This window comes from Branchiostoma belcheri, unplaced genomic scaffold (assembly GCF_001625305.1).
Source record: "Branchiostoma belcheri isolate BF01 breed outbred unplaced genomic scaffold, Haploidv18h27 scaffold193, whole genome shotgun sequence".
Taxonomy (NCBI): Eukaryota; Metazoa; Chordata; class Leptocardii; order Amphioxiformes; family Branchiostomatidae; genus Branchiostoma; species Branchiostoma belcheri.
Window position 1 is genome coordinate 103,493 of NW_017803413.1, and position 10,897 is coordinate 114,389.

The window sequence follows — 10,897 nt, forward strand, 5'->3', positions numbered from 1 at the left end:
GTTTTAGACGCGGATCGCTCTTGGGTCGAGTGTAGGGCTTCCCGTAACAAGAACTCATTATGCACCTGATGTTAGACGTCCGCCATTGTAGAATGAAGTAGAATTATGTCTACGAAAACTCAGTAAAGCTTAAGTTATTTTCATCGTCACAGAAGTTGGCACAATTAGCAGTTTTTTCTCGCCCAGCTGACATTCCCAGATCGCCGTGCCGTGTGTCAGGTTGCAGACAATCCGGTGCAGGAGACCAGGTCCGGATCAGCGCTGCGTCATAATGCCGCCCATTGTGTGGCACGGCGGATCTCCCACTCGCTTTAACACACCGCCGCAACAGATGGAACTGGCTTTTTAGACAGTATTTTCCGTACATATATCTGTACACACTAGATTTTCGTTCCAATCAGGCATCCATAAGTGATTTTATGACATACTCCCCTCATTCAAATAACATTCCAGGTATTTGTCAATCAGCTACTTTTCACAAGAAATGAAACATCGATGGACTGTAAGAACCTGTATTTTGACAGAAACGCACAACGTTCGGACTGTAGACAGATTTCTCACATTCAGACTTTAGTTGGCTGGAGCCTTCACCTTTCTAGTATACAACAAGCCACTTCTCATGAAGCCAAGTTTCCGGGGAGTTCTTGGCCGGGCTGACATGTTTTCCCCTGAAGTACACACGACACCTCTTGACTGTGCTGAGATGCTGACAGCGCCAGTGACTAACTCCCCTCCCCACTCCACCTGCGCGGCGCACCCTTGCGTGGTTTTCAATGTGCAGGTGTCCTCACTAAGAACCGTGCGAACTCCGTCTTGTCTCCGCCATCCAGGATACGGCAGGAAGACGGAACGTTTTTTTCAGAACCGCATAGTGATAGCCCGAAGAAATTACAATCACCATGTTAATATGATGGACGTGTGTAGATGTACTTTATCAACATGTTTATTTGGAAATGATTTATTTTTGAAGTAGTTTTGACAGAGAAGTACTCGTTACGCAGCATCGAAAGAACTTCCAAAGAAAATAGACTTCTAGAGGTGTACCAAGACACCTGCCCTTAGGTCTTGTGAGACTAACAATGGTCTTACCTGATTTATTGACCAGGGTTGGACACAGTAACAGGTGATAGAAATCAAGTTCAAAGTGTCAATGATGTTCATTGTCCATCCACAATTAATACAAAGTTCCCCGGTCTACTGGTAGAACACTACATTGTACCATGCTGAACTGAGAAGTCGTTGTTCGACAGGTAATGTTTACCTACAGTAACACACATAGCAATATGAGTTCCAATTTAATAATGTATATATGCGGCAAGCGGTATACATATAGAATGAATTAAAGTGTCAGACTTCTTACAAGTCACTGAAATGATTCAGCTATCGGACGTCCTCACTTGTGACAAACTGTAAGTTCCAAACTTATCCTAACGTATGGTGATTATGCCAAACCGGAATGTCAGTTATTGGGCACGAAGATACCGTCAAGCCCGACAGACTACCACATACTGCCTCCCTGTGGTTTTTACCGTGGCACGTGTCCTCCATCAGATGGTGGCTGATACAGAGCTATAAAACCCGCCGTGCCCCGCCTGCTATCACGTCCTCACATCTCCGAGAGTAGCGGCGGCGCCCGTGTCGACTTTGGACGCTCCGTTTTATCAATAACCGCAATGTCGCGTTTTTGACCCGCCAGACGGCCCATTGTTTAACGTGCTGCATATTAATTGGCGAAAGATTTTCTCCGTATCTAAATCCTCGATCACGTTCACACCATTGTAAGAGCGTTGCACCCATCTTTACATAAAATCCTGAGAAGTCACGGCTCCAATAAAAAGAGGTCTATTCAATTTAGGAATACGCGACTTGCTTTTGTTTTGATAATCTTTTTCCAAAGTTTTTATATGAACACCTGCAAGGTTAGCTCTGACAGGCACCTGGCTGTGGCCATGATATGTACAAACAGGACGACGTGACTTTATCCAGACTCTGCAGTGGGAAAAATCGACACCCCGTGAGGAGAGGAACACGCAGAATTGAGTTATCAGCGGGGGGAAATTGAGTTCTGCTTCATAAATTTCATTGGGTTTCCCCAGAGCACGAGCGGCAAAAACCGCAGCAGAAAAATCCAGTTGTGTTCTGCATGGCAAGTGTGTATTGTAGGAATAACAGTCGTTCCTCTGACCAACTCTCACACAGCAATTTCTCCGAGAACTCCAGGCAGAGATCGTGCTTACTGTTCTCCTCACCCAAAATCTTTATTTGAGCATTAGAGGCTCGTGTTGAAACGGAAGGACTGCTGGAAATGACAAATCCGTTGTTGAGCTGAAGTGAAAGAGCTGCTTGTTGAACATAACATCCTACCATACACACGTACAGAACCAGTCTTTACTCTGGGACACCTGGGGAATCCTTTGTAAACTGATTGACAGAGAGCAAACCAACTAATTAATTGGAGCAAACATAGCCCGCGGGAGGGGCGGAGGACCGGGCAGATGTCCTGAGAAGACGGCTGTACGTTCAGAAAGTTGGTCTGTCAACAGAATAAGTCGGAAATCTGAACTTTTCGGCCTAAAATCCTATTGGTTTCGTGGGTGTCCTGCTTAACAAAAACAGTGGTTACGGTTTTGTTCCTTTATAGGTCAGTATGGGGGGTTTGCCACACACATTGACCATTCTCATTTCAGATGCAGGACTTTGAGCTGGGAACTGTGCGCAGGGCACCCGAGTAAAAACTTTTATGGTTTAAGTGTGGCTAACTGCCCTCATTCGATCCTGATTGACCTGAAAGAATAAATCCGCAGGACAATTGACGAGCAGAGCTGTTGTGGGTCAGGGTGGGGGGTATAATCCCGGAGACTTGCCTCGCTCCGCATGGCAGGTGTACGGAGAAGAATAGTGGGAGTTTGGCGGCAGTGCTGAGTCACACCTACGTGCTACTCTATCCCGTAAATCGGCCCGACGTGAGATCAGCGCCAGCCAGGCCAGCCCCGACTTATCGACGCTACTTTTGTGACTGTCCATATCTTTAAAAATCATAATAATTACGGGGCCGACCCACCCTGTGCTTTAGAACACCCGTGTTCCTGGAGACCCGCACCCGCCTAAAGAATTCTCGAGCCGTACGTGTCACCCACGTTTCGACAGCTCCACAATAGCTCTGACGTCAAACAGTACATTCAGGAAGACAAAATTTATCGACACGGGCCCGCTGACTCACGCGGCCCGCTTCGTTACCCCTCAAAAGACGCGCTTTCTGTGGTTGAACTTTCCCGGAGGGGTATTAAGTTGAAAAGTTTGAAACAGCACAAGGGGTATCGATATAACGATGTTTGCTTTGACCGTGTTTTACCTGCATTGTTTGTAAGGGCACTAAAGGATGGACGGCCTCTAATGGCTCACCAACAAACTTTTAATAAAATGACTTATACGGGGCAGAGGCGGGGCTTAGCGAGGTCGGACGTGTCAATATTCCGGGCCCGCCGCGCAGTCTCATTTGCACGGAGACAATCACGGGGCGGGGCCAGCCAATCTGTTGGCGTTAGCCAATTTGCTCAGAAGTTGACCCCGCTCATTTCTTGTTTGCGCTCCGTGTAATCGGACGGTGTTCCCCTCGCGAGCGCTGCAGCGTGACGACCACAACAGAAAACACGGAAGACAAACTTGGTTTCCTCAGCAGAGACATGATGCTTTCACCGAAGTCGGCCTACGAAGCCCAAGGCGGCTCTCCCAGCAGCATGCAGGCCATGACTGCCATGACCACCGGGAACTCCTACAGCCCGAGCAGCTACACGTCTTCGGGCTACTCCGTGACGCAGAGCATGACCACGCTTGGCTCGTCTTACACCACCGGCATGAACGGTGTAGGGATGGGCACCATACCGCCCTCCCACACCAGCATGACCACCATGGGGATGAACAGTGTCCCCGGGAGTCAGCTCACCACGATGTCCACCATGGGCGCCCAGCACCCCGGCCTAACCAACAGCCTGGGCGTCGGGATGGCGCACCCCGGGCAGAGCATGAGCCCCATGACCATGCAGGGCAGCGTCAACGGCGTCAACATGAACCTGACGAGGGAAGACGTGCTGAACCGACAGAAGCAGTACCGGCGCAGCTACACACACGCCAAGCCGCCCTACTCCTACATCGCACTCATCACCATGGCTGTTCAAAGTTCTCCCAACAAGATGGTAACGCTTAGTGAGATTTACCAATTCATCATGGACTTGTTCCCGTTCTACCGACAGAACCAGCAGCGCTGGCAGAACTCCATCAGACACAGTCTGTCCTTCAACGACTGTTTCGTTAAAGTCCAGCGCACCCCCGACCGGCCGGGCAAGGGCAGCTACTGGACCCTGCACCCGAATGCTCACAGTATGTTCGAGAACGGCTGCTACCTGCGCAGACAGAAGCGCTTCAAGTGCGAGAGAAAAGCAGCGATGAAGGCCGAGCAGAAGGCGGAGAACGAGGAGGTGCTGTCCAGCGCACCTGCCGGGCAGCAGCCGCCGCCACAGGCCAACACACCGGTCCACAACAGCCCGACTCCAGAAAGTACCCACGTTAGCTCGTCCCCCATGACCGTCACCACCCAGACCCCCTCGCCGACCCTGACACAGCTCACTCAGCCCAAGCCCCTGGCGCCCACCGCCGTGCCCGTGCAATCGCAGCATCCCCAGGACCAGCTCGGCTACCCCACGCGCCCCATCCCGCAGACCTCACCCATGTCCGCCGCTATGTCCATGTACAGCACCGATCATATCAAGACATCAGTCCACCCGTCCTTCCACCACCCGTTCTCCATCAACTCTATCATCTCCCAAGACCACAAACTGACCGAACTGAAGGGGTATGACCCCATGCAGTACTCGGGCTATGCCTCTATGTACAACACCAACCCCAGCGTCGTGCCCAAGCAAGAAATGGAAACTCCGGCATCCACAGAACCCGCCACGGGCTACTTCTCAGGGTACGTGCCACAGTATTCCTCAACTGCCTCAACGCTCCAGTCCTAAAGACTGCCAACAACACCTCCAGTGGACACTCGCAACGTCTAAGACAAGGTAATAATCTGAAGACTCGAATATAATATGACTCTGAAGCATTTTCCGTCATAAAGACGGCCCTCATGTACAGGAAGTACACAAGCCAAACTCCCCGTGAACTGCAAATTCTCCCATGTGTATCTTCCCTGTTGTAGTTGTGTTTGTTGATTCATGAAGAGACTGTAAACTATACAACACGTTTGTACACATTATCACATGTATAGGATAGTATGTTCAACTCAGTAAGGACCGGTCTTTAAACAACCAATCTGTATTGATGACAAATAATTTCTGCTGATCCTCGAACATGGCAATGTTGCCTGTGTATATTTACCGTTCAGCTTAGAAAGCAAATTCACTTGACTGTTGCGAGAAATAACGTTAACTTGAGTGCAACCCAGCATTTGTCGGGCGAACCTACCCAAGCAATATTACCTGATCAGACAGATGTGCGGTCAAGTCTATCATATGTAAAGTTTTGATCAAAACGTTAGTTAAAACGGCTCGCTCATCAGCTGATTGACCACCCCATGATTTGAGATTACGAATTATAAGATTATATTTTGTGCCAATATATGTGAAAAAACTTGATGACTATGTATAGATAAAATATGTGTTAGTTTCTTATCTTGATTTTAGCTGTAGCACTGTATAGTTCCTGTTTCTGCTAGAGGAAAGACGAGAAAATCGAATTAAAATTGATGAAATGCCTTCAACGAATTTGTGTGTGTCGTGACGTTGTAGTCAATAGGATTGTGGTAGCTAGTGTTTTACATCCCTGTCTGTATCATACAGGGACAGGAGTACTCTTTAGGTTGGACGAAAGAACGTGGTCGGATAAACTTCCGTCTCGTAACAGCAACATGAACTTCCCCTCAGGGCAAATCTTCCCCAGTTACACCTGTCGTATCCAGGTGTTGAAAGTAGGCAGCCCAGAAACGTCCTCACGACTTCCCCTCAGGTCTAATCCTTTTCTGCTGAAAGCATTCCGACCGATTTCCTGTGACCACTTAGTAGGGCGACTCGGTGTCTCCGAGACACAGGTTCCACACAGGAGCGCCTGCCTGTTGCTAGGGTGGGCCAGGTACACGCGCTCTGACCGGCGGGGAGGGGGGCGGCAGAAACAACAGGGAAAGTCATCATTCCACAGGCAGGGTGATTCTCACCATTGAGTAGTGACGCACTACGTGTGTGTATATGTGTGTCCACATGGCCGGGGATCCCCTCTTGCTTGTTGTAACCAAGCGGGGTTGTTCTTGACAATAGCAAATAGAACTCTATCCCCATCTGCAAATATCTCTGAATGTTAGACCTCATACACACTCAATTGTGTACCAAATACCGTAGTGTGTTCAAGAGAGTCATGAGGCATCCCCTGAACAAATCCAGGACTAGACAGGGTAGTCCCTGTCATACTCTAGTTCACACTGCAGTCGGGCAGTGACTTTTGTCGTTTTGGTAGAAGAAAAGAAGTTTTTCTCTCCAAGTTGGCGCCCATTGTTTTAAGCCGTGCTCCCTTACCGGGCCGCTGTACGAATGAAAACAAGATAGATCGAATTTGCAAGTGTAAATTGGGAGAAAGGGTTGTTGTGTTAACCGCATTGTTGGAGGAAGGGTTTTGAATTTGGGGTTTCATGAAAAATTAGCGAGGGGAGTGACTGTGTGTACAAGATGACGAATACACACCTTCGCTGAGTTTCAAAGGCATCGAATACACAACTAGAGGGACACATGCATGTTGTACCGACACCTAAATTCGGCCTACGTTTTAGTCACCTTTATTTGAAGCCAAGGCTCATTTTTTTGTTTTAAAAAGTCAGAATCTTCGTGGGAAATGTAGCACATCTGTAGGGGATTTTTCCACAGCTTAGCTAAAGCAGATTCACCCTAAATTCCTCGCTCGTTGAAAACAAAACATGGCGAACGCTGTATTTTCACAGCGAGTGCAGGAGAGCGTGAATACCGGTAGTGCCTTTTCGTAGAATACTAGTAATCGCCTCTATGTAGGAAATATGAGCCGTAGTTCTTGTTTCACTGTTATTTCGTTGATTTGAAGTGATCATTAGGTGTGACGAATCCATGGCCAGTTAGCTGCCGTGCCATCAGTCAGAACCTGGCAGTGGCCGCGAGAGATTGGCTGGTAATCTCCACAGCAGGGAGAAGGCGACAAGAAAAGGAGGTCATCCCTGATTCAATGTAAAGCTTGTTGTTGTTGACATCGCGAGAAGATTTAGATCGAGCTGTGATGGCGGAACGTTTGAAGCCTTGGTTCCATTCTAAGACACAAGAAACCAGGATCCAAAGGTAAGAAGCCGATAAAAAGACAAAAGCCTTGGTCATAAACACGTTTTATTTGAATGAATTATCCGGTCACAGTGGTGAGGAAAATCTGCTATCAAATTAACCGGAGTTCAGTAAACAACGAAAATTTCAATTTTACACCCGATATTCTTCCAATTTCATACTCTATGACACGGACATTTTTTACAAGCTCTGAAAATAACTAGACTGAAATCATACAAAATGTAGCCTGTCCGAGAGGGCAGATATTATACCAGCAGGGCCGCGTTACGTTTGCTTGCCTTGCGTCTATATTTAGATGTCTTTGGTATTCTTCCTGTAGAACTCGATAGCACCAAGGGTACACATTCTAACAGGCCGTACCAATTCTCGTCTCCATCAAACTCTATTATCGGGACTCGTAAAAATGCATTGGAAGTGACCGTGAGATAAGACTGAGCACAGAGAGGAGCAAGCTTGGTGTTGTTCGCGGAGGAAAAGCTGGATACTTTGTTGTGTAAGCAAAGTCACCAGATGTACACGGCAGACGACGTCATTTTAGGGTTTCCTTAGGAGATTTAAGTTAAAGCACGAAAAGATTACGTTCCTATGTAACCAGGCTATACAGCTAAGCCGGGTGGCTCCACCATGAAGATCTTTGTTTCCACAGTATGTATATATACACAAGATAAGAACGTCCAGCAAGCCTTTCTGTACCATGTGCAAAGAAAACATTGTGACCAGCGGAGGGCTATCCCCGAATCTTGCTATTGTGGATTATTTTACGGAAAACGTCTCATTCCCTGCATCGCCAAACAGAGAAATGAGTGTTCAGATGTGTAAATTTTGTGTGTGTGAAACCTATGAGCCGTGAAGACTCGAGAAATCGGTTTATTGTCATGGAGAGAAGGTCACGTCTTCATGCTAGCAGCAGGCATTCTTTTTCTTCCTAAATTATTTTACTCAACAAAAGTGCGGCATTTTGCACGCTCATGGGGTGAGAACGACCGCCCTTTGTGTGGCCGATTGGAGGACAATAGGGAGGGTGTCGGGCTCGATTATCACTTCACAAACTTACAAATTGGTGGGAATTGTCTGAGAATTGGGAAATTGATGGGCCAAATGAGCAGTACAATGCTTTCTGATTATAACTACCCCAGCTCATGAATGTGTGTTCGCCTCTTCATTACAATTAGTTAAAAGGAGAATGAGAAGTCGATGGCTCAGCATCTCACCGTCCTCCCATAACAGAGGCTCAAGAGGTCTCCTCATTACCCCCGTCCTTTTCCCACAGAAGATTTACAGCGATGTCCTAGCACAGTAATGTAGAGGAATATTCTCGTGGGATGAAACGAGCCCTCTTTTTGCTTCAAAAGATTCCTTGGATTCCAAACCCTGCATTAAGAATCTGGTCCTCGCTGGGACCTACAGTACAGGAATATTAGATGTGGTGTAGAACAGTGTGTCTTTGTTTGCCTGACCTGTGGCTGTGTCTCTGCTCACGGTCTTGTGACATTTGTGGGATAAGGCGGGGGTAAAACTGGCAGAAGGTACAGCTGCCAGCGATGGACTACTGTTGTTACTAAGATTGTCAGAGGCGCACAGCTAGTTCTGATGCAACTCGCTGTTGGAGAAGTAGAGAAGCAATTCCGTGTGTCCTTCTGTCGTCCTGTCCTTGTATATCAGTCCCGCCACTTCTCCCAATCACACGGCTCAGAGAAAATACACAACAGAATAAGCAGAGGAAAAAAGTGAAAAATCTCAACAAGTTGGTAGCTGACTAGCTGAAGGGTCGTCCATTTATTCACAGGACCACCAACATGGCTGCACAAGACCACTCGACTGCTGGCTGTGTTCTTTGTGCTTTGTCCCGCATACCTGTCGAAGGGCTGTTAACTCCGACTTCCCAACATGATCTGAATGTAGTATACTCTGCCTGTCCTGTTGTTTATTGTCGACTATGTGATAAAAAGGAAGAGGTGCAAAAGGTGGTAAGTCAAATTTAGCAAGCAGTCAATTGTGACACCTCATTGTGTGAGAGTTAGCACGGAGCACTAATGTTTGTAAGCTCACACGTGGAAAATATTTACGAGGCTTGTATGGACCCTTTTTTCTCATGAGTAGGTTCGTGTGCTGTATGCCTTATGATGTTTACGTGTTTCCAATTATATGGGGTATGAAAGAACAAAAAATGGTGGCAGTCTAATTCAGAGGTTCTTAGATATTACATTATCGTACATGTATTGTAGCCATATTCATCATGATTATAACTCAGACCTGTGCCAAGGCCGGGGTAAAGAGTCGTCCATGTTTCTAGGCTGTAATCTCTCCTGTCCAGTGGCCCGTGCGACCTTCCCTGGCCACAGGTAAGACTACCCCACCCTCCCCGCACACGCCTGTCGCCACCCCCACACCGCTCTATGTAACCTTTACCTCGGCAACCTATACTTGTCACGATCAGATGGCGTCCCCAACGCCTGTCTCAGCTTAGAAGGAGTCTCAAACCGGCTTTCTGTTTCTCCTTCTCATCCAAGAAGCTACTTACACCACTTAGTCACCACCGCGGCATGTCAGCTGAGATGATGAAAACTCCAGCTATCAGTTCCAGCCGGCTAGGGGGGCTGTCAGAGCCGGGCGGAGCTTCATGCATTGATGTGAAAGGAGTATCAGGTAGACCTTTTCGCGACCTCGCTAAGTGTTGAAAAGTGTAGGTTTGCGTGGGAGAAAGAAAACAACACATTACGTATCAATCAGGAAGGCAACCAGGCATCAAAACACACCATCACCATGTTTAACTGTCCGGTGTAAATACACATACCATTTATCTACTTCACGTATACTGTGTAATCAAAATGTAACGTCATCATAAAATGTATATGTAGAAAATGCGCCAAAATAATGAATTTCAGACATAGTTGAACAGGTTACAAAGTTGCTTCAAAGTGCGTCCGGGACACACACGTCGAAACGACCGAGCATGAAAATTCATCCAGATTGTCCCTTGACCATTGAGATGCGTCGACATTATACCGGTAGCCATGGTAGGACAACCACATAAAAACTGGTAGCTTAGAATAACAAACAGCGATCACGAGGTCGGTGCACTCTATCTCTGCCCCCCCCCACCAAATTCTAAATACGATATACCAACGAAAAAATCACAATTCCTTTGTTCAGTCCCAAATGGCCCTCTAATATTCCCTGCGGCTCTTAAGGAACCGATGTTCTCACGTATCTATGTAAGGACCCAACAATCGTATTGCTTACAACTGAACTCGTTACCAGAGGATGGTAAACAGAAAAGGTTTCACCGCGACCAGCTAGGTTTACAGAACAAGCAGAATTCTCTCCCTTGGCCCTCATTCTAGGTCTCCGCTTGGAAATATTTGTCGATCCTTGGTCATATGCGTGTCGCTGTTATTTTACAAGTATATTGTGTGGCTGGTATCTTGTTTCTCGACGGGAGAAAGTTGCGTGCAAGTGGAAGTTTTGCTCTGCTCCAAAGTCAACAGACTAACACAGCAGATCAAATAAAAACGTAATATATAACGGGTTGCCAGTTTCATTTGTTT

At 47.2% G+C, this 10,897-nt stretch overlaps 1 protein-coding gene across 1 annotated transcript; it reads left to right on the forward strand.

Moving 5' to 3' along the window:
- Positions 1 to 3,521: 3,521 nt before the first annotated feature.
- On the forward strand, positions 3,522 to 5,765 carry LOC109468147 (forkhead box protein A2-like). Its single transcript, XM_019766388.1, has one exon. It carries the CDS (start codon positions 3,684 to 3,686, stop codon positions 5,013 to 5,015), a length of 1,332 nt encoding a protein of 443 aa, XP_019621947.1. The 5' UTR covers positions 3,522 to 3,683; the 3' UTR covers positions 5,016 to 5,765.
- Positions 5,766 to 10,897: the final 5,132 nt, after the last annotated feature.

Coding starts and splice junctions, on each gene's coding strand:
- LOC109468147 (XM_019766388.1), top strand. CDS start 3,684: ATGATGCTTTCACCGAAGTCGGCCTACGAAGCCCAAGGCGGCTCTCCC.